The 24,695-nt window shown below is 43.1% G+C and overlaps 1 protein-coding gene across 10 annotated transcripts in view; it reads right to left on the reverse strand.

The window, feature by feature from the left end:
• LOC124001719 (kinesin light chain 1-like) overlaps positions 1-24,274 on the reverse strand; it is a 43,904-nt gene extending 19,630 nt beyond the window's left edge. For 2 of the 10 annotated variants that reach the window (XR_006832845.1, XR_006832846.1), the window contains exons 1-4: positions 23,657-24,266; positions 3,499-3,769; positions 2,998-3,228; positions 2,807-2,885 (exon numbers count right to left, since the gene is read on the reverse strand). Coding sequence is in view for 7 of the 10 variants with exons in the window: in XM_046308725.1 (XP_046164681.1) it covers positions 2,807-2,885; positions 2,998-3,228; positions 3,499-3,768 (580 nt within the window). In the remaining 3 variants the exon portion in view is untranslated. Of the gene's footprint in view, positions 1-2,806; positions 2,886-2,997; positions 3,229-3,498; positions 3,770-23,656 lie in introns of all 10 variants that reach the window. The other 8 variants (XM_046308726.1, XM_046308724.1, XM_046308727.1 and 5 more) reach the window with 6 other exon arrangements.
• Between the last annotated feature and the right edge of the window lie 421 nt (positions 24,275-24,695).

Below are 24,695 nucleotides of genomic sequence, written 5' to 3' on the forward strand. Positions count from 1 at the left end.
ATATACACAAAGGTTTTAGAACACCACAGGTTTTTCTTGATTTTACTTTTTTATACATTGTAGAATAATAGTGAAGACATCAAGACTATGAAATAACACATAGGGAATCATGTAGTAACCAAAAAAGTGTTAAACAAATCAAAATATATTTTATATTTGAGATTCTTCAAATAGCCACCCTTTGCCTTGATGACAGCTTTGCACACTCTTGGCATTGTCTCAACCAGCTTCACCTGGAATGAGTTCCCACATATTCTGAGCACTTGTTGGCTGCTTTCCCTTCACTCATATAACCAATCCTGACATTGTGGCTGTGGTAACTTGTGACAAACTGCCAACCCATTATTGACTTGAATGGGAATTCCTGTTCTATTCATTCTATTTCTATGGCAGCACATGCAGTCAGGAACGGTTATTACAGTCATTAATTACTTCATTTGGCTGGCCAATTACGGTCATCAAAAATTCCATGATCGTCACAGCCCTAGGCAAAGCCAAACATATCCAATAGACGTGAAAAGGTAGCGCTGCTTGGCAAAAAGGTCACTCACAAACACGTCACTTGTCATGGTCTTTTCACTTCATATATGCGAGGACAGGAACAAACGTTCACTACACTGTAACTACCTAAAAAAAACTAGCTATGCTCCATCTACACTACATGAACAAAAATGTGGACACCTGAACATCTCATTCCAAAATCATGGGCATTAATATGGAGTTGGTCGCCCTTTGCTGCTACAATAGCCTCCACTCTTCTGGGAAGTTTTTCCACTAGATGTTGGAACATTGCTGTGGAGACTTGCTTCCATTCAGCCACAAGCATTAGTGAGGTCGGGCACTGATGTTGGGCGATTAGGCCTGGCTGGCAGTCGGTGTTCCATTTCATCCCAGAGGTGTTCGATGGTGTTGAGGTCAAGACTCTGTTCACGCCAGACAAGTTCTTCCACATCAATCTCTGCAAACCATTTCTGTATGGACCTCGCTTTGTGCACGGGGCATTGTCATGCTGAAACATGAAAGAAAGGGCCTTCCCCAAACTGTTGCCACAAAGTTGGAAGCATAGAACCGTCTAGAATGTCATTGTATGCTGTAGCATTAAGATTTCCCTTCACTGGAACTAAGGGGCCCAGCCCAAACCATGAAAAACAGCCCCAGAAGACAATTCCTCCTCCACCAAACTTTACAGTTGGCACTATGCATCCGGGCAGGTAGCGCTGTCCTGGTATCCACCACACCCAGATTAGACTGCCAGATGGTGAAGCGTGATTCATCACTCCAGAGAACACGTTTCCACTGTTCCAGAGTCCAATGGCGGTGAGCTTTACACCACTCCAGCCGACGCTTGGCATTGAGCATGGTAATCTTAGGCTTGTGTTCGGTTGCTCGGCCATAGAAACCCATTTCATGAAGCTCCCAATGAACAGCTATTGTGCTGATGTTGCTTCCAGAGGCAGATTGGAAATCGGTAGGGAGGGTTGCAACCGATAACAGACAACTGTTATGCGCTACAAACTTCAAATTAAGACCTTTAAAAAAAAGGGTTTATACAATAGTCAGCGGTCCCATTCTGTGAGCTTGTGTGGCCGACCACTGAAACGTTGTTGCTCCTATACGGTTCCACTTCACAATAACAGCACTTACTTTTGACCGGGGCAGCTCTAACAGGGCAGAAATTTGACAAACTGACTTGACGGTAAAGGTGGCATCCTATGACGGTGCCACATTGAAAGTCACTGAGCTCTTCAGTAAGGCCATTCTACTGCCAATGTTTGTCTATGGTGATTGCATGGCTTTGTGCTCGATTTTATACACCTGTCAGCAATAGGTGTGGCTGAAATAGCCAAATCCACTCATTTGAAGGCGTGTCCACATACTTTTGTAATCCTAGTGTAGCTGGAGACAAGCAATTAAACCATCTCCACCACTGCAGTGAGAGGGACCTAAGACAAGAGTATTTCAGGGAGGTATCAGTCAGGACAGGAGAAGAGTCTAATCCACTTCACACTACACAGACAGACATAGAGCCCTGTCTCAGTCAGCTCTGCTTCATGTGGGGGCAGGATTAATGTGAGCGCACTCAGGAGCATTTGACGCTTGCCTCCCCCGCATTCTGGAGAGCTTCCTGGCACGACCCACTCTTTCCTTTGATCCTCTCTTTCGTTCCCTCTCGCTCTTCAGATTGTGCTCATTAAGCAGGCAGAAACTTGGAATAAAATAAAGTATTAACAGCCCAATACAAACACAACAAAGGACTAGAGAGATCCTGCTCCTCTCTCTCTCTCCCTCCGCCATATCCCTGTCTGCATCTTATTAGCTCTCTATGTGGTGGAGCAATTACTGGAGATGTACCCTTTAAATCCCTGCAATATGTTACTTATGCAGATGAATGATGCTTTTTTACCCATTTGCTGGAAGTGGTTCTGTGTAGGATCATTATACGATATTGTACGTAGGACCCCTTTGCTTAAATTTGTCAATAAATGCCCAGCTTAGTGGGGAGTGGGTGTTGTCCCTCTGCCTGAGATCCTCTCATGTACATGCTGGTTGCTGGAGTGAACCCAACCTGGTGACTGTGTGATCTGGCTCACTGGGTCCATTTCCATTTGTCCTGCCTCCACACTCAACCAGCTCTGACTAATAGCACTTTAAAGCTCATAGTGATACATACTTTCAGACCAACAGGAGGAGAAATGGACTAGTTAATGTGTTGGAGGGAGTGGGAGGGAATGTAGGAAGTAGGAACAAGGAGAGGCAACGTGAGGTGAGGAACAGAGAAAGACATGGGTACAAGAAGAAGACTCACTGCCTGGAGGTTGGTCATCCTGGTCGTCTGGGAACAGATCATCCAGATTCTCTTTACTGGAGTCAGAGTCCTTCTCCTCCTAACAGAGGAAAACAGGGAGGAGAGATGATTGTTATTGTCATTCAGTGTAAACCAGGCAAATGAAATGCGGTGGTGTGAGTCAGTCTGTGTGTGTGTGTGGGTTAACTCACCGATGGCAGCAGGTCCTTATCGTACTTCTTCAGCTGGTTCATGAACTCCAGGTGTTTCTTCTCCTCCTCCAGCTGAGCCACACTCTGCTCGCTCTTCTGCAGCTTCTGCTGGGTGCCTGCCAGCTCGTCCCTCAGCCACTGGTTCTCCTGGCACAGCCGGCGCACCTGTGCCCGCAGCTTTTGCTTCTCTGACTCCACCGAGCTCAGGTGGCCCGACAGCGCCATCATCACCTGGACCAAACACAGCGAGGGGGTTAGGGGTGAGGCAACTGGGCAAGAGGTCCAAAGGGTGCGGAAGAACACTGAGAAGACTAGTAGTAAATCATTCATGGATAATCCTTGGTTGTAGTCTGATTTACTGACACAGGTCATTTAGGTGGTAGGTGCCTGTGGGTTATCCATCTAGCTGTCTAAATTGAATGTTCATTAGATTAGATCCCAGAGGGCTCTAGCTCTCCCCCAGCCTGAGGCGTGTAGCCTAGACCTATACAGTGTACTAACCTGTGCCTCGCTCAGGCCCAGCTCCAGCATCTCCAGGGACTTGCGGATCATGAGGGACTTCTCCTCCACCAGGACTCCCTGGTCATCCTGCTTCAAGCAGTGCAGCGTGTCCAGAAGGCCCTCCAGGATGGAGTTGTGTTCCTGCTTTAGAGCCTCCAGGCCCTGGATCACCTGCTTGGTCCTGGAGATGATCTCATCCTGGGACAGCTTCTCCCCAGGGTCCTCCTCCTCCTCCTTCACACACACCATGGCAGACATGTTCTCACGCATCCTGTAGCAGTCACACAGAAGAGGAATGGATTTAGTTAAAAATGTAGAAGTATGAATACCTTAGCCTTCTATTTCACTGTTGCTAAATGCATATGCATATCAGTTTACTCCTGGCTGTATCCCAATGTGTTACAGACTAATAAACTTCTGCTTGATCTTAACTTTACATTTACATTTAAGTCATTTAGCAGACGCTCTTATCCAGAGCGACTTACAAATTGGTGCATTCACCTTATGACATCCAGTGGGACAGTCACTTAACAATAGTGCATCTAAAACTTAGGGGGGGTGGGGTGAGAGGGATTACTTAACCTATCCTAGGTATTCCTTAAAGAGGTGGGGTTTCAGGTGTCTCCGGAAGGTGGTGATTCCATCCTCACAGTTGTGCGGCATATTACATTTTATCATCAGACATCCTTTCCAGCATCCAGCCTACTCTTATCTATTGAGCATTTCTTAATCAATATGCGCCTCAGTGTACCTGTTTCTGTGTGATAAAATCACTAGGTTTATTGCATAAAGTGTGCTTATCAACCAATGACACACATGCAAGCAGGGCTTTTGAGAAAAGAAAGAGGAGTGCCTGGGCGATGTATTGGAAGACCTTCTGCTCTGACTGCTGCCTGTCTGTCAGTTTAAACAGAGCCTAGCTGAGGTGTTGACAATGTAGATATGCCTGGACAGATCAAGCGCTTGGGTCTAGAAGGTTCTATCTACATTTTTGTCAAAATGTAGTTATTGACATAACCTTGTTCTGTTCAATGTTCTCTTCCTTTACTGAACAAAAATATAAAACTCAACATGCAACAAATTCAAAGATTTTACTGAGTGACAGTTCATAGAAGGAAGTCAGTCAGAAATAAACTCATTGGGCCCTAATCTATGGATTTCACATGACTGGGTAGGGGTGCAGCCATGGGTGGGTGGGCCTGGGAGGACATTAGCCCACCCACTTGGCAGCCAGGCCAACCAACTGGGGAGCCAGGCCCAGTCAACCAGAATGAGTTTTAACCCACAAAAATGGCTTTATTACAGACAGAAATACTCCTCAGCAACCACCCCCCCCCCAGACGATCCCACAGGTGAAGAAGCTGGATGCGGAGGCCCTGGGCTGGTGTGGTTACATGTGGTCTGTGGTTGTGATGCAGGTTGGACTTACTGCCAAATTCTTGAAAAGCAACGATAGAGAAATAAACATTCAATTCCCTGACAACAGCCCTGGTGGACATTCCTGCAGTCAGCGTGCTAATTGCACACAGCGCTCCCTCAAAACTTGAGACATATGTGGCATTGTGTTTTGTGATAGAACTGCACATTTTAAAGTATCCTTTTGTCCCCAGCACAAGGTGCACCTGTGTAACGATCATGCTGTTTATTCAGCTTCTTTTTTTTTTGGAATTGTTAGTTAGATTACTTGTTGGTTATCACTGCATTGTCGGAACTAGAAGCACAAGCATTTCGCTACACTCGCATTAACATCTGCTAACCATGTGTATGTGACAAATAAAATTTGATTTGATTTGATTTGATATACCACATCTGTCTATTGGATGGATTACCTCAGCAAAGGAGAAATGTACAAAATTTGAGAGAAATAAGCTTTTGGTGCATATTGAAAATTACTGAGATCTTTTATTTCAGAGCACGAAACCAACACTTTACATGTTGTGTTTATATTTTTGTTTAGTGTATTTTCATCATGAGCAAAATCTATTGCTTTCCTACTGAAAGTTGCAAAGAAATTGTGATCCATTTAATAAAACACAAGAGACCAGATAAATTAATAAAAGTATCAGGACCAACAGCATCTAGGGGACAAAACTTGATACATTCACATTCATTTATGGTAAATAATACAAGCGACTTAAATAGTAATTTTTCTGAACGGGAGGGAAAAACCCCACCATTTTATTCTTCATGTCTTACTCATTGTTAGGTTAGAATCGTGGTCCAAATCGAATGTTAGGTCATATATTTATTTAAGATATGAATCCTGTAAATGAAAATGGCCAATTTGGGTACAATTAATTAGCTTAATTTCTCAGAGATCAAATTATATTTCAACAAATTGTTTCAGGAACGCTGATCTTATCCGTTTCTAACTACATAAACGATTTCAGAACAATCTGAGATGGTGCGTGTCAAAAATCCTCTTTCTTGTGTTTTTTGAGGTGGAATGACTCATCTTAGTCATGGTCCTACTCATCACCAAATGGATTGACCTGGGGTCCTCTTCATTTTAGCCAATCACTATGGTACTAAAATGAATAAGAAACACTATGGCACGTTTATATAAGGCGCTATTCACTGATAGAAACTGCCAACAACAATGGTAAATTAAAACAACATACACCCCTGGAGTCGTAAAACACACATGAAACTAACAAACACCATCTCTCTGTATCAAACTTCCAAGTAGAAATCATTGCTGCGCAGTCTACATTTGTTATGCTGCGGGCAGTCAGACACACAACTTTGGGATAAAAAACGTTTTATTTGGAAACGGTCGTCTTTCCGCGTTAGCCTTCCTATTGTATTAAAAACACCTCTGTCGCTTTATTCGCACACTCAGCATTCGCCGCTTCAAGTTCAGGAGCCAACCTCTTATACAGTATATGTGGTCTCAATGAAACTGGAAGCATAGAAATAGCGCACATAGAACACATCTAGCGCTTCTTAGACTTGCTTTCAATGAGAATGACAGATTTATAACTCATACTTCTATAGGTATTTGGTCAGTTCGCCCAAAATGTTACATTATTGCAGCTTTAAATTTTACGCTATAGTTTACTACAGTGTCTGTAAATAAATATTAATAATAGATAGAAGTGGAGGGCGCTCAACCAACATAAGTCGAGGTGCAATCAAAAATATATAATTGAAAGGAGCAACACACACATACCATGTTGAGCGAGTGTTGCCCTTTTCAATAAATGTTGATTACCCATTTACTTGTCTCTGCCTGCAAATCATCACACTCCTAAAAAGATAGGCTATAGCCCATCTTTCCTCTCCTAGTTGGGCGTGCGAGATCAGTTGCGCAAGTGTTCTCAATTAAATAGAGTAGGCCGATGCATGTACGGAGAGGCACGGGGCAGTTATCTTTCCAAGGAAATTAACTTTCTAAATTAGAGCCTGGTTAAAGATCAGGTGTTAGGGATCAGGCAAAAGTAGTGATTACCGATATTGCATTTCGCTACACTTGCAATAACATCTGCTAAATATGTGTATGTGACCAATACAATTTGATTTATATCTGCCAATATATTATTTTTTAAAGAGGTGGAATGAAATATACATAAAAAAATATTTTACAAATTGTGCTCCAATAGATTAACAGACACACTAAATTATGATTTCTTAACCAAATATAAAAATACACACTACTGGTCAAAAGTTTTGGAACACCTACTCATTCAAGTTTTTTTATTTATTTTTACTCTTTTCTACATTGTATAATAATAGTGAAGACATTAAAACTATTAAATAACACACATGGAATCATGTAGTAACCAAAAACAAAGCATTCAACAAATCAAAATATATTTTATATTTGAGATTCTTCAGATAGCCACCCTTTGCACACGCTTGGCATTCTCTCAACCAGTTTCATGCATTTCCATTAACAGGTGTGCCAAGTTAAAAGTTAATTTGTGGAATTTATCTCCTTCTTAATGCGTTTGAGCCAATCAGTTGTGTTGTGACAAGGTAGGGGTGGTAAACAGAAGATAGCCCTATTTGGTAAAAGACCAAGTTAATATTATGGCAAGAAAAGCTCAAAAAGGCAAAGAGAAATGACAGTCCACCATTACTTTAAAGGCATGAAGGTCAGTCAATACAGAATATTTCAAAAACGTTGAACGTTTCTTCAAGTGCAGTCGCAAAAACCATCAAGCGCTATGATGAAACTGGCTCTCATGAGGACCACCACAGGAAAGGAAGACCCAGAGTTACCTCTGCTGCAGAAGATAAGTTCATTGGAGTTAGCAGCCTCAGAAATTGCAGCCCAAATAAATGTTTCATGGAGATCAAGTAACAGACACATCTCAACATCAACTGTTCAGAGGAGACTGTGAATCAGGCCTTCATGGTCGAAATGCTGCAAATAAACCACTACTACACTACACCAATAATAAGAAGAGACTTGCTTAGGCCAAGAAACATGAGCAATGGACATTAGACTAGTGGAAATTTGTCCTTTGGTCTGGAGTCCAAATTGGAGCTTTTTGGTTCCAAACGCTGTGTCTTTGTGAAACGTGGTGTGGGTGAATGGATCATCTCCGCATGTGTATTTCCCACCGTAAAGCATAGAGGAAGAGGTGTTATAGTGTGGGGGTGCTTTGCTGGTAACACTGTCTGTGATTTATTTAGAATTCAAGGCACACTTAACCAGCATTCTGCAGCGATACGCCATCCCATCTGGTTTGGGCTTAGTGGGACTATCCTTTGTTTTTCAACAGGACAATGACCCAACACACCTCCAGGCTGTGTAAGGGCTATTTTACCAAGACAGGGAGTGATGGAGTGCTGCATCAGATGACCTGGCCTCCATAATCCCCTGACCTCAACCAAATTGGTTTGGGATGAGTCGGAACGCAGAGTGAAGGAAAAGCAGCCAACAAGTGCTCAACATGTGGGAACTCCTTCAAGACTGTAGGAAAAGCATTCCAGGTGAAGCTGGTTGAGACAATGCCAAGAGTTTTAGTTACTACATGATTCCAAATGTGTTATTTCATAGTTTTGATGTCTTCACTATTATTCTACAATGTAGAAAATGGTAAAAATAAAGAAAAATCCTTGAATGAGTAGGTGTTCTAAAACTTTTGACCGGTACTATACATTACAAATATTTTATTTATGGTTTACAGGATATCCATCAAAAAGCAACTACAACTACATGACAAACAGAATGTGGACACGTGCTCGTCGAACATCTCATTCCAAAATCAAGGGCTCCCTTTGCTGCTATAAGATCCTCCTCTCTTTTGGGAAGGCTTTCCACTAGATGTTGGAACCTTGCTGCAGGAACTTGCTTCCATTCAGCCACAAGAGCATTAATGAGGTAAGGCACTGGTGTTGGGCGATTAGTCCTGTCTGGCAGTCGGCATCCCAAATAATCCCAAAAGTGTTTGATGGTGTGGAGGTCACGGCTCTGTGCAGGCCAGTCAAGTTCTTCCACATCAATCTCAACAAACCATTTCTGTATGGATCTCACTTTGTGCACAGGGGCATTGTCATGCTGAAAATGCCACAAACTTAGAAGCACAGAATCACCTAGAATGTCATAGTGGTCCTGTAGCTCAGTTGGTAGAGCATGGTGCTTGTAACGCCAGGGTAGTGGGTTCGATCCCCGGGACCACCCATACGTAGAATGTATGCACACATGACTGTAAGTCGCTTTGGATAAAAGCGTCTGCTAAATGGCATATATTATTGTATGCTGTAGCGTTAAGATTTCCCTTCACTGGAACACAGGGACTTGCCCGAACCATGAAAAACAGCCCCAGACCATTATTCTTCGTTCACCTAACTTTACAGTTGGCTTCATGCAGGTAGCGTTCTCCTGACATCCTCCAAACCCAGATATAACTAGATGGTGAAGCACTCCTGAGAACGCGTTTCCACTGCTCCAGAGTCCAATGGCGGCGAGCTTTACTCCACTCCAGCCAACGCTTGGCATTGCGCATGATGATCATAGGCTTGTGTGCGGCTGCTTGGCCATGGAAACCCTTTTCATTGAAGCTTGCCTGGAGGGTTGTTAACACAGTGTCCAAAGAAGGGCCAGAAGTATACAAAATGGTTTCGTCTGCGTAGAGGTGGATCAGAGACTCACCAGCAGAAAGAGCAACATCATTGATGTATACAGAGAAGAGAGTCGGTCCAAGAATTTAACCCTGTGGCACCCCCATAGAGACTGCCAGAGGCCCGGAAAACAGACCCTCCAATTTGACACACTGAACTCTATCAGAGAAGTAGTTGGTGAGCCAGGCGAGGCATTTGAGAAACCAAGGCTGTCGAGTCTGCCGATGAGGATGTGGTGATTGACAGAGTCGAAAGCCTTGGCCAGGTCAATGAATACGGCTGCACAGTATTGTTTCTTATCGATGACGGTTAAGATATTGTTTAGGACCTTGAGCGTGGCTGAGGTGCACCCATGACCAGCTCTGAAACCAGATTGCATAGCGGAGAAGGTATGGTGGGATTCGAAATGATCGGTAATCTGTTTGTTGACTTGGCTTTCGAAGACCTTAGAAAGGCAGGGTAGGATGGATATAGGTCTGTAGCAGTTTGGGTCAAGAGAGTGTCCCCCTTTGAAGAGGGGGATGACCGTAGCTGCTTTCCAATCTTTGGGAATCTCAGATGACACGAAAGAGAGGTTGAACAGGCTAGTAATTGGGGTGGCAACAATTTCGGCAGATCAAGAAATGGCCCAGATTGTCTAGCCCGGTTGATTTGTAGGGGTCCAGATTTTGCAGCGCTTTCAGAACATCAGCTGACTGGATTTGGGAGAAGGAGAAATGGGGAAGGCTTGGGCGAGTTGCTGTGGGGGGTGCAGTGCTGTTGACCGGGGTAGGGGTAGCCAGGTGGAAAGCATGGCCAGCCGTAGAAAAATGCTTATTGAAATTCTCAATTATAGTGGATTTATCGGTGGTGACAGTGTTTCCTATCTTCAGTGCAGTGGGCAGCTGGGAGGAGGTGTTCTTATTCTCCATGGACTTTACAGTGTCCCAGAACTTTTTGGGATTTCTGCTTGAAGAAGCTAGCCTTGGCTTTTCTAACTGCCTGTGTATATTGGTTTCTAGCTTCCCTGAAAAGTTGAATATCACTGGGGCTGTTCGATGCTAATGCAGAACACCATAGGATGTTTTTGTGTTGGTTAAGGGCAGTCAGGTCTGGAGAGAACCAAGAGCTATATCTGTTCCTGGTTCTAAATTTCTTGAATGGGGCATACTTATTTAAGATGGTGAGGAAGGCATTTAAAAAAATAACCAGGCATCCTCTACTGACCAGGCATCCTTTCCCCCTTCTGATGACCAGGTGGCGAATCGCATCTCTGCATGTCTGGCAGACATATCAGTGTGGATGACGGATCACCACCTCAAGCTGAACCTCGGCAAGACGGAGCTGCTCTTCCTCCCGGGGAAGGACTGCCCGTTCCATGATCTCGCCATCACGGTTGACAACTCCACTGTGTCCTCCTCCCAGAGCGCCAAGAACCTTGGTGTGATCCTGGACAACACCCTGTCGTTCTCAACTAACATCAAGGCGGTGGCCCGTTCCTGTAGGTTCATGCTCTACAACATCCGCAGAGTACGACCCTGCCTCACACAGGAAGCGGCGCAGGTCCTAATCCAGGCACTTGTCATCTCCCGTCTGGATTACTGCAACTCGCTGTTGGCTGGGCTCCCTGCCTGTGCCATTAAACCCCTTCAACTCATCCAGAACGCCGCAGCCCGTCTGGTGTTCAACCTTCCCAAGTTCTCTCACGTCACCCCGCTCCTCCGTTCTCTCCACTGGCTTCCAGTTGAAGCTCGCATCCGCTACAAGACCATGGTGCTTGCCTACGGAGCTGTGAGGGGAACGGCACCTCAGTACCTCCAGGCTCTGATCAGGCCCTACACCCAAACAAGGGCACTGCGTTCATCCACCTCTGGCCTGCTCGCCTCCCTACCACTGAGGAAGTACAGCTCCCGCTCAGCCCAGTCAAAACTGTTCGCTGCCCTGGCCCCCCCAATGGTGGAACAAACTCCCTCACGACGCCAGGACAGCGGAGTCAATCACCACCTTCCGGAGACACCTGAAACCCCACCTCTTTAAGGAATACCTAGGATAGGTTAAGTAATCCCTCTCACCCCACCCCCCCTAAGTTTTAGATGCACTATTGTTAAGTGACTGTCCCACTGGATGTCATAAGGTGAATGCACCAATTTGTAAGTCGCTCTGGATAAGAGCGTCTGCTAAATGACTTAAATGTAATGTAAATGTAAATGATGAGATCAATATCCTTCCAGGATATCCCGGCCAGGTCGATTAGAAAGGCCTGCTCAGGGGGGGGGGACAAAATGGTGCCGTAGAGAGAACACGGTGTTTCAGCGAGCTCTCGTGGCATTCGTAAATTTATATTCTTACATTAATCTCCTAGCTTGAAAAAGTGGTAGAATTGGCTAAATAAGTTACCATATAATTAGTCTTGACGACTATTTCGCAAAAATCTCCGACAACATGCCCAATAGAACTACTAAGAAGTCGACCAAAACCACCACCCCTGTGGATGTGCATGAGGAGCTAGCTAACGTTAGCGAAGCTAACACCATTGCGGACCCAGGCACAATGGACCTGATAATTCAAAAGATGACTGATAACTAAAGTGATCGATGCTAAGATAAGAACGGTCTTGGAAGCAATAGCAAGCCATTCAGCTGAAATACAGAGCGTTGTGAAACGTATTGTTGAGGCGGAAGGAAGAATTGCTGCAGTGGAAACTTCAACTACATCTATGGACGCTAAGATAAAAGCACTTGAGAAACACGTGTGCGAAATGGCGGAGCACATTGACGACTTGGATAATCGAGGACGCAGATGCAATATTCGTGTTGTGGGACTCCCGGAAAATTCTGAAGGGACACGTTCAGTAAAATTCTTTGAGGAATGGATCCCTGGCTACCTACAAATGGACACTAAGGCTGGTCGTGTGAAGCTGGACAGAGCCCATCGCTCTCAAGCACCGATACCGGGCCCCAATCAGCGCCCACGGCCGGTGGTTATAAAGTTCCACAACTTCACCGACAAGCAGCGCGTCATGGATGCAGCTAGAAACATCGGCTCTGTTTGTAGTCAACATAAAGGTCCAAAGGTCTCATTCTTCAATGATTACTCCACAGCGGTTGTACGAAGACGCAAAGCATTTGATGAGGCGAAGGCTCGACTCAGGAGAATGAAGATGGACTACGCACTGTTGTACCCGGCCACATTGAAGATTATGGTCAACGGATCACCTAAAAAGCTCTACACACCTGAAGAGGCTGCTGCGTTTATTGACTCTCTCGGGTAAATAACTTTAAGCTGCACCTCCACAGCATTGAATAACTTTGCTTATTTTTGGTTGAATCTGATCATGAAACAGTGGTGTGAGTCCTCACGTACTCCGGCTCAGTAATATTCGTATCTTGATTATTTTTCTTGCTAAAGTAATAGCCACTATAGCTCAGGCTGAGATATGTGTGAATCCATATTGGTGCCCAGGCTTGGTTTTAGGTGGAAGAGCCTCAATCTTCTTCTATTGATTTTCTTTTCCATATATATAAAGGATGAGGCTATTGAGCGGCAATGCGGACTTAAGAGTCTACATTGGAGAGTTGAAATCCCCTGTATGTTAGCTAGTGGGAAAACCCCCTTTTGGATTTTTACATGTTTAATTTTTGGGTTTAGTATAGTTCGAGTTCAGGGTTCATATTTTTTGTTTATGCTCAGTGAGATGGAGGAGAGTTCAACACATGGAAAAAGGTACCACCCCACTTTTACAGTAGGATCCAGTCTGAATATTGAATGGTCAAGATACAATGGCAGATAACAGACTGCGTGTATGTACGTGGAACATTAGAGGGAGCCATAACCCCATTAAGAGGAAGAAAGTATTGTCTTTTTTGAAAAAAGAAAATATTGATATTGCCCTGTTGCAAGAAACCCATTTGGATGATAAGGAGCACCTGAAATTACAACAAGGAGGGTTTGGTCAAGTGTTTTTCTCATCATTTACATCCAGAAGTAGAGGTGTAGCAATTCTGGTGAAAAAGAACTTACCACTTAAGGTCTTGAATTGTGTGAAAGATAAATTTGGTCGCTTTGTTATAATTAATGGTACTTTACAAGGGCAGAACATTTCCATAATGAATATTTACTTCCCCCCTGCTCACCCCCCTGATTTCCTCACTAAGGCATTTCTAGACTTTTCAGAATTAAACTCAGACACTGCAGTGGTTGGAGGAGATTTTAACTGCTTGTTGAACCCCCTTATTGATAAGTTTCCCAGCGGTATAGCTTCACTCTCTCCTCAAGCTAAGTCACTTAAAGTTATTTGTGATGATCTGGGGTATGCGGATGTCTGGAGAGCTTTCCATCCCTCCAACAGAGAGTTCACTTTTTTTCTCTGCACCTCATGGATGTCAGACTAGAATAGATTATTTTTTTATGCCCAAGACATCTTTGCAGTCTGTTTTATCTGCTAGGATAGGAAGCATAGTCATATCTGATCATGCTGAGGTGATCCTGGACATAAAACTCAACGGGGCATTCAATCGGTCAAGACATTGGAGGTTGAACACAACCATTCTTAAAGACCATACATTCACATCATATTTTATAACAGAGTTTAAAGCATTTTTCTCTATTAACTCTCAATCAACAGATAACCCCTCGCTCCTTTGGGAGACCTGTAAAGCGTATGCCAGGGGTCTGATTATGTCATACACAGCTACTAAGAGACGGAAAAAGCGGGAAAAGCAAAAAATGTTAGAGGGTGAATTAGGAACTAAAGAGAAGGACTACATTAAAACGCCCACTCCTGCCCTATTAAAGGAAATATCAGTCATTAGATCAACGTTAGACTCTCTCCTAACACAGGACGCTGAAAAGAAAATGAGATTTGTCAGGCAAAAGCTATATGAACATGGCATGGTACTTGGCATACCTAGCTAAAAAGAGGGCTGACTCTCAGTCAATTGCTACTATTACTGATTCTGATGGTAATCATTTATATGAAAATAAATTGATAAGTGACTCATTTAAGAAATTTTATACAAACCTTTATGCCTCAGAACTGCCAAAGGATGCACCGAAATTAATGGAGAACTTCTTTGGTAAGATTGAGCTCCCTACTATCTCCGAAGAACAGAGGTCCCTCCTTAATGCCCCTATTACCAAGGAAGAGATAATGTTCGCAATTAAGAATCTGCAAAATGGTAAGGCCCCAGGACCAGACGGGTTTTGTAGTGAGTTCTATAAAGAGTTCCATGGCCTGATCCTTGAGCCATTGCGTGATATGTTTAACCACTCATTTTCAAATGACCAACTCCCTCAAACGCTGAGAGAAGCCAACATTTCACTTATTCTCAAAAAGGGAAAATGTCCAGAGTCTTGTTCCTCGTACAGACCAATTTCCCTTCTGAATGTGGATAGAAAATTGCTTTCTAAAATTCTAGCCACAAGATTAGAGGACTCATTGCCACTAATTGTGAAAGGAGACCAAACTGGCTTCATTAGGGGCCGTAAGTCATGCAACAACGTCAGGCGGCTTCTTAATGTAATTCAAGCCTACCAACAAAGTGCTGTGGATGGTCTTGTGCTCTCCCTAGATGCTGAGAAAGCATTTGATCGTGTGGAGTGGTCTTACCTATTATTTGCTCTAAATAAATTTGGTCTGGGGGACAACTTTATAAAATGGGTGAAAGTTTTATATGATGATCCTCAGGCTGCTGTCCTTACTAATGGGCTACGGTCAAATAGCTTCCCTATACACAGAGGTACCAGACAGGGCTGTCCTTTATCCCCCCTCCTCTTTGCACTCGTTATGGAACCACTGGCCGAGGCCATCAGGGTAACGCCTGCTATACAGGGGCTGCTCATTGGTGATGTTCACCATAAAATAAGCTTGTATGCTGATGATGTCCTGATATTCATCTCTAGTCCCGAGACTTCAATTACATCTCTTATTAATATTATTGAATTATTCAGCGGATTCTCAGGCTACAAGATTAACCTTACTAAGTCAGAGGCTATGCCACTTGGTAGCCTGCATTCTGTACCTAATACTTCTCCCCCCTTCCCTTTTAAATGGTCTCCCTCAGGTTTCATGTATCTGGGTATATTTGTAACTCCTAAATTCCAGCTAATGTACAAAGACAATTTTGTTCCTTTGTTTGATACAATAAGACAGGATCTGGAGCGCTGGAACTCTCTCCCCATTTCTTGGTTGGGTAGAATATCCCTCTTGAAAATGAACGTTTTACCTAGACTACTTTACCCAATCCAAATGATCCCAGTATTACTCTCCAATAAGGTAATAAAGGATGTAAATGGATGGCTAAGTTCCTTTATATGGAGTAAACGCAAGCCAAGACTTAAGATGGCAATATTGCAGCTGCCAAGTTCTATGGGCGGCTTGGACCTGCCCAATATCAACTTCTATCAATGGTGTGCCCACCTTTGTTATATTTCTGACTGGATCACAAATGATGACTCCTCTATTTGGTTAGACATTGAGACTTCTCTTTCAAAATACCCCTTACAGGATCTTTTATTTTTCAGAAGTTTCAAGTCTGTAGAAGAACACTGCAATAATCCAGTTACACTTAACACACTCAAAGTATGGAGGTCAGTTCAACGCTTCCTGGGAAGGTCCAAACTAACCTCTGCTCTTACCCCAATTCTTAACAACCCAGATTTCAGCCCAGGATTGCTGGATGCTGGCTTTAACTTACGGCTTAATAAGGGCATACGCAGGCTAAACGACTTAATTGCTGATAAGATTTTGTTGTCATTTGAGCAGATGGTCGAGAAATATCGACTCCCAAAGCAGGACTTTTTCCGCTTCCTACAAGTAAGACATTATATTCTGGAGAGCACCACCTTAATTGGTAACCCTGATGTGTCTGTCATTGAAAGAATGCTTTTTTTCCTCACAAAGGAAAATGTCTGTAAGTCTGTTTTATGATACTTTAAGGTCCTTTTCTGCTGTCAACACACAGAGGGTGAAACAAGTGTGGGAGAAAGAATTGTCTGTTACTATTGACGAAGAGATGTGGGAGGACATTTGGAGATATGCAAAAACAATATCTATATGTAACCCTACTAGAGCGATCCAATTAAGAATAATACACAGATTGCATATATCCCCAAATCGCAGACATGCTTTTAGCCCCACTTCCTCTTCCCCTCAGTGTCTTAAATGCAAAACTGATACAGGCACCCTAACACATTGTTTATGGTCATGTACCAAAATACAAAGATACTGGTCTGGTGTCCTGCAAGAAATTGAAAAGATCCTAGGGGTTGATCTAGAATTGGACCCAGTTTCTTTACTGTTAGGTCTCCCTAGTAGGCATGTTACTTCTGTCTGTAAAAGGAGGCTTTACAACATCCTTACCTTCGCAGCAAGGAAAAACATCCTTTTACAGTGGATTAGTGATAAGGTTCCTTCTATTAAAGACTGGCATAAGATACTATTTGAATGGGTGACTTAAATGTAATGTAATGTAATGGGTGCCTCTGGAATATCTGACATGTACATTGCATTCTAAAACAGACCAGTTCTACAACGTATGGGAACCTTATCTAAATTATCTAGAACCTGAGGTATCAGCTATTATGCTGCAAGGATTCTCTTAGAATGGCGGGGATCTATGTATTTCAGAACTACACTGTACGTTCCATGTGTGGAACCTAACCTCTTGGTTTAAACTGAGCTTTTTTGTTAATTTCTGTTTGTAAGTTTGTTTAAAATGTATGTATTGAGAGACGCAATGATGGTGATGGGGTGAGAGAAGCACAGAGCGGGAAGAGGAAAATGGTGTGCGTATGTATGGGTGTGTATAGGTGTGTATGTATGTGTATGTATGTATGTATGTGTATATATATGCACGTAGATATGGGTAAGTGGGGGCTGTCTTTCTTTTTGTTCTGTGCGCTTTGTCTCTGTTGTATCTCTTAATATGGGTGAAAATTGTGAAATTTCAATAAAAATACTGTTACAAAAGAAAGGCCTGCTCGCTAAAGTGTTTCAGGGAGCGTTTGACAGTGAGTGGAGGTTGTTTGACCGCTGACCCATTACGGATGCAGGCAAAGAGGCAGTGATCGCTGAGATCTTGGTTGAAAACAGCAGAGGTGTATTTAGAGGGCAAGTTGGTTAGGATGATATCTATAAGGGTGCCTGTGTTTACGGCTTTGGGGTGGTACCTGGTAGGTTCATTGATAATTTGTGTGAGATTGAGGGCATCAAGCTTAGATTGTACGATGGCTGGGGTGTTAAGCATGTTCCAGTTTAGGTCGTCTAGCAGCACGAGCTCTGAAGATAGATGGGGGGCAATCAGTTCACATATGGTGCCCAGAGCACAACTGGGGGCAGAGGGTGGTCTATAGCAGGCGGCAACAGTGAGAGACTTGATTTTATAGAGGTGGATTTTTAAAAGTAGAAGTTCAAATTGTTTGGGTACAGACCTGAATAGTAGGACAGAACTCTGCAGGCTATCTTTGCAGTAGATTGCAACACCGCCCCCTTTGGCCGTTCTATCTTGTCTGAAAATGTTGTAGTTGGGGATGAACATTTCAGAATTTTTGGTGGTCTTCCTAAGCCAGGATTCAGACATGGCTAGAACATCCGGGTTGGCAGAGTGTGCTAAAGCAGTGAATAAAACAAACTTAGGTAGGAGGCTTCTAATGTTAATATGCATGAAACCAAGACTATTACGGTTACAGAAGTCATCAAAAGAGAGCCCCTGAGGAATAGGAGTTGAGCTAGGCGCTGCAGGGCCTGGATTCACATCTACCTCACCAACAGGGCCAGTTGGATAACTCTCTCGGGTAGATAACGTCGGTAGTCCAGTCACGAAGGCCCGGTGGGGCTCCGCATCGGCAGTAAAACGGGTCCGGATAGGTGATTGTGGCCCAGGAGTGGCTGATGGAACTCTTCAACTGGCTAGCTCCGGAATAATTGATGTTTGCGCCGGGATCGACGTAAGCCAATAATCACATGGATAGCAGCTAGCTAGCTGCGAGATCCAGGTGTAAATGTCCAGAGCTTGCGGTTGAAATCCGGGGATAGAAAAATAGGTCCGGTATATTCTGGTCTGAGTCATGTTGTACAAAACTGCCGATAGATTTGAGCTAAAGGATAGCTGATGACCACAAACCGTGGTTAGCTGAATACTAATGTTAGCCACTAAACTGGCTAGCTTCTGGCTAGCTTCTGGCTAGCTTCTGGTTAGCTTCTGGTTAGCTTCTGGTAAGCTTCTGGCTAGCTTCTGGCTAGCTTCTGGTTAGTTTCTGGTTAGCTTCTGGCTAGCTTCTGGCTTGCTTCTGGCTAGCTTCTGGCTAGCTTCTATTGTGGATTTCAGATTTGAGGTAATTAAAGACTTTTTTTTAAATTGGTGAGGCGGGTTGCAGGAGAGTGTTTTGAAGTTGAGTTTTTGGAAAATAAAATATATAAAAGATAGGTGTAAATATAGGCGAAGAAAGGTGTAAATAAAGGTGTAAATATATATACGGGACACGACGAGGACAAAGGACGTCTAACTGCTATGCCATCTTGGGAAACAGTGAGCTTCTGTGAGCTTGTGTGGCCTAGCACTTTGCGGCTGAGCCGTTGTTGCTCCTAGACGTTCCCACTTCACAATAACAGCACTTACAGTTGACCGGGGCAGCTCTAGCAGGGCAGAAATTTGACAAACTGACTTGTTGGAAAGGTGGCATCCTATGATGGTCCCGCGTTGAATGTCACTGAGCTCTTCAGTAAGGCCATTCTTCAGCCAATGTTTGTCTATGGAGATTGCATGGCAGTGCATAAAATTGTATACACCTGTCAGCAATGGGTGTGGCTGAAATAGCAGTGGTGTCAACATACTTTTCCTTTCCATTGTACACTATATATACAAAAGTATGTGAACCCTTTGGAAATACCTGAATTTCTGCATAAATCGGTCATAAAATTTGATCTGATCTTCATCTTATCTCCAATTGCCAAAATTATTATAGCCTAATTAGCATACAACTGTCTATACATAAATCAATAAAAATAATTCACAACAGGCTACTAAAGCATGATTTGGACACAGCGGATCATTAGCTTCCTCTAAGGTGTGGATTGTTTTTAATTGCATCGCCTACAGTTGGATGGAATGGCAGCACGCACAATTTGGGAAGCGTGCATGGCAAATACCAAATAGATGACTGTAGAGTAGCGACTTTCAGTGAAAAGTAGGCATATCACATTATTTAAAAATTCAATCACAGGAAAATATAGTTTGGAAAACAAATGGCTATTGCTGTAAAGTGAAGTCAATTAAAATACTAATCTGTATTTTAGTTAGCAAAATTCTGAACTTAATTGAGCGAAAAACATCTTATTGGCACCGACAGAGAGCATCGGCCGTATCCCCGGTGAGTGCTCACTGCGCATATTCACTATTTAGGCTATCATTGATGGGTCAGTGCCACTTAAAAGTTTGTTATTTGGATAATAATTTCCTCCTCCAGTTTAGATGGACGTAATATTATATTTGTGTCTCCCCTTATCGTAGTCTTATCATGGTTAACATCGTTTTTATTGATCTGTTTGTCAGTGTCAGCGGAGCAGGATACTCTGTAATTTGTCATATTAAAAAAGATTATGACTGGAGAGATGAGCAGAAAGTGAAGTAGAATTGCATTAAATGTGTTTCTCCCATGCAAAGAAAACGTATCTGATATAGCTCAGGCCTCTACGCAATACGCGCTCAGCCATGCATGTCTTTTTTGCGAGACAGTGATTGAATTATATTATTAGTCTAAGTTATGACTATACAATCTACTCATCAAAATACGAATATTATCGTATAAAAGTCTACAAATGCAATGTTGCATGGAATTATTTTTTATAAAGGTGAACTTATGGTGAAAATGTGCTTCGCCAAACTTGAAACTGACGCGTCGGCTATGCATACTGTCCGTTATTCGTCTTTTTGGCTGAGGAAAAGTAAAATCGATAGTTATACTAACATCTTCAAAGTGCGCGGTAAGGATTACACGTCATTGCATCCTCGATTTGCATGTTCTGTTAAGATTACAGGCAAATCCTTGCATCACTGGTTTTAGTCACACATTTCAATTTAGCTAGTTAGGTAATGTTAACTACTTATGTCATCATTAATGCAAGCACATGGCCTGAATGATCGATCTGTGCCAACTTTCTTGCTTTTTGCAGATTGCATATTTTAGAAAACTAAATAAGCTAACATAATAGGCTCAGACAGTAAGTGTTCTTTATCACTTTGGCGCCAGTCCACTGTCAGCACATAAGTAGCACAGACTGCTTGCTTGCTAGCTAACATTAAGTAAATGAGAATGTCATGAGGTCAGAGTTGCTTGCTTGGTGAAGTGTACTTTTGATTATTTACTTATTTGAATAGGCTGACTGTAGCAAACCAGTCACTGTCAAACCACCATGACCACTCTCACACGTTGTGACATAGGGCTTAATAATTATGTTCAATGAACATCTCGTAGAGCGCCCTCTTCAGGCAACCATTGAACTTATTTTTTGAATGGCTGCAAATGAGCAGACGGATTTGTTTATTCTATGTATATTTAACGGATGTGAAACGCTAGCTTAGTTAGCGGTGGTGCGCGCTAAATAGTGTTTCAATCGGTAACGTCACTTGCTCGGAGACCTTGAAGTAGTGGTTCCCCAAGGGCCGCGGCTTTTGTGGAGCGATGGGTAACGATGCTTCTTGGGTGACTGTTGTTGATGTGTGCAGAGGGTCCCTGGTTCGAGCCCGGGTATGGGCGAGGGGACGGTTTAAAGTTATACTGTTACATATATAATACTGCTACAAATATTTATGTGAAATGCTAATAGCTGCCGATAATATCGGTCAACCGATTTATAGGCTCTATCCTAAATATGATTAGGCTATAGTTTACTACATTGCATAGAAATAAATATTCATCACCCATATTTGTCTCCATCTGAAAATCGGCCAGCTCTTAAGAGGGATGGGTCCGGGACCAGTTCTTGCGGGAGCCGGAGGGAGTGGGCTGGTGCGGGAGGGAGCTGAATTAAGAAATCAGTCCCATGCAGATCTCTATTTACATGGTCTAGTTTTTGTTAGTTTCTTCTTATGAAACCCAGAACAAAAAGCACCGTAGGGAAGGAGAGGGAAGTATTTTGATGTTATCGTTTGAAATGTAAATATATGGCTTGAAGCGTAGCCCGGGGTGCTCTCAAAGGGATGTTAAACTCATTCAAGCACTTCCCTGGAGCACTTCCCTGGAGTCAGGTTTGTGCTGTTATGGAGATTCAGAGAAGCGGTGGGATCCTCAACCGATTCCCTGCCCAATACTGCAGAACAAGCTGTTGAATGGATTTAAGGAATGAATGAATACAGTAGCCTATGTCTAGAATGCAAATAGACCACAGGTGACCAACATAAATTTTCGTCATACTAATTGGGTATCAAAGCTGCTTCTGTATGAGCCAAAGTGAGAGAGCTGCCCAGAAGGCACCTCCAGACCTGTCTGCATGAAATCATCAACAGTTCCCACCACCATCATCTCAGAGTCTCAGTCTTAAGGTTTTAAATGTAAAAACATTTTTTGCTTTAGGATGTCAACATTTTTCTTGCAGCAAGTTAGGTGACAGTTAAGATTATGCACACACACCCTTACTCATTACCCAATAGGCACAGAAAGAAAAGAAATCTGCAGAAAAGAGGAACTAACCAGTGCTTGTACAGACATTCTTGCATGAAGATGTAGATATTGTAAGACTACTCAGAGGGTTAGTCAGCGATGTGAAAGCTGATAATCATCAACTATGACTCAGGAACGAGGTTGCTGGGAGAAACTTCTCCACCCAACCAGACACCACACAGAGAGAGTCAGCAGAGAGTCACGTCTCACGCACAACACAGCATCCACATTTTAACGTTATAGACGGCAGCTTCCTCTGGGTCTGCAGCATGTGTGTGTGTGTACGCCCACCAGCCAGAAACATATTCACCTCAAACCAGAAATAACCACAGAGTGAAGTCTGAACCACCAACCAGGGGAAAGGGAGCAGAGACCTGACTGTTGGCATGCCTCCCCTACTGAAGAGCAGCCTAGTATAATTAACATTCACTGCCACATTTAAGCAGGGCCCGACTTTCAAACCCCCAGCTGTCAGCCCAAATACACTGGTCTCAGTATCCCTGGCCAACACAGCGTCTGAATCCTCCTTTCTGAGTAACTTCACCAAGGAGTGGAGCCGAGACCATGCTTTGTTGACTCTAGCTCCGACTACAGCGACTCACCTAAGGTCAATATTTTTTTCAATAAATAATAACAATAATAATATATAAAGAAGCCCACCTTGTACCTATGCTTGTCCTCTGTAGTTGTGTGAAACTTCCTTTATAATGAAGTGGAGTTTAGTACGATACCCCCTCATGAACATAGGCACGCTTTCAGAGGGCACAAGAGTCCTCCAAGCGATAGAACATTGGGATGGCAGGTAGCCTAGTTTAAAAGGTTGCTAGATCGAATCGCCGAGCTGACAAAGTAAAAATCTGTCGTTCTGCAGCCTGAATAAGGCAGTTAACCCACTGTTCCTAGGCCGTCATTGTAAATAAGAACTTGTTCTTAACTGACTTGCCTGGTTAAATAAATTGAGAATTTCAGTGAAAACCATCAACACTAGGCTAGGCAAGCAGGCATCGAAATAAAAGTAGCTCTGGGTGAGAACAAACATGTATGGATATTTGGCCAACTGAACTGGTGTTTTCAGTAAGGTCCCCTTCTCAGTTTTCTAGTGAACAATTATATGAATTGATCAACCTGTAGAACCAGTTCAGTGTCCTCAAACTTACCTAGCCGCAGTTCAGCCTAGTGCGTGGTTATTACTGGTTAATAACGTTATATCAGCTAACGTTAGCTAGCTAGCATAACAAGCTTCCTCAATCGTCCTAGCAACCTAATCTCATGAGAAGTCAATAACAAGTGTCAACAAGAAAACATGTGTCAGATGAATTACAAATACTGACTTGTGTGAATTTAACAGAAAAATATTGTTTTAGACGAAATCTCGGCATCAGTCCGTAGCTAAGCTAACGTTAATTAGCTGCCAGTGACAGACTCCCAGTCCCAGGTAGTCAAACCTTACCGTTCTGTTGGACATCCGTTGCCCAACACAGTACAGTGACGAGTTAGTCCGACTTCAATGCAGTTTCCGATTGAAAACACTGAAAGTTTGTATATATTCTGAAAGAACAAGTTAATTTTTTTGGTAGATCGACTTTGCGAGAACAGAAACGAAGCTCACCGTCTTGTCTCTTGCGCTGTTCTTCCTGACTGACCAGAGGTAGCTGTCACGGCTTTATTGCTTATCGCAGCATAATCGGTGACTAGCTAGCTACATGTACGGGAAGTGATATCTGAACCAAAAAATTATTACATGATCTTCCATGTTAAATAGACGTTTCATTTAACTAGGTCTTATATCTCTAGAAACACATTTGTTGGCTACTGAACTGCTGGGCGAAAATGGCGTTACCATAGTTTCTAAACTCAAGAGGCGCAACATCGCGAGACTTTGGGAACGCTTGCGAAACAGACCAAACAGCCCAGGCCGGGGTTCGAGAAGTCAATAAGAGAAGTGAAAAAAAAACCTTCCTTAGTTGTTAATCTTCTAAAAATATAAAAGGCACAACCTAAATTCGAGCCAATGTATTACGTAGTTAAACATTATATTACTCCAACCTCGTGAAAGTGATAAACTGACAGGTTCTCCTTTTCGTCAAAACAGCTTTATATTGAAGGAGTGCCTTTGATTTAACGGCCAACACATGCGCAGTTCGACGCTAGTAGACCCGGTGACGTGTCTACGCATGAGTTTAGCTAGCCAACGTCGCCGACAAGCGTGAACGGGGATTTCTTTTGGAGAAGCAGTTGTAGCCTATTTTCACACTATACTGTCTTTAGCGTCACAAGTCCTCGCGCCCCAACTCCCCTTCATTGATCATGATGTCATCCAGTTCAGATTAAACTGGCAGTGACACTGACATTTATTGTGATAGCAAACTCAAGAGATTTTAGATGGTTTCTATACCGTCTCTGGCTAGCATCACTGATTATATCACGTGAGTGATTTCATTTACTTCAGGTCAGGTTTATTTAGAGTAATACAGTATTGCCATCAATTT

The sequence above is a fragment of the Oncorhynchus gorbuscha genome, linkage group LG17 (assembly GCF_021184085.1).
Source record: "Oncorhynchus gorbuscha isolate QuinsamMale2020 ecotype Even-year linkage group LG17, OgorEven_v1.0, whole genome shotgun sequence".
NCBI classification, from domain to species: Eukaryota; Metazoa; Chordata; class Actinopteri; order Salmoniformes; family Salmonidae; genus Oncorhynchus; species Oncorhynchus gorbuscha.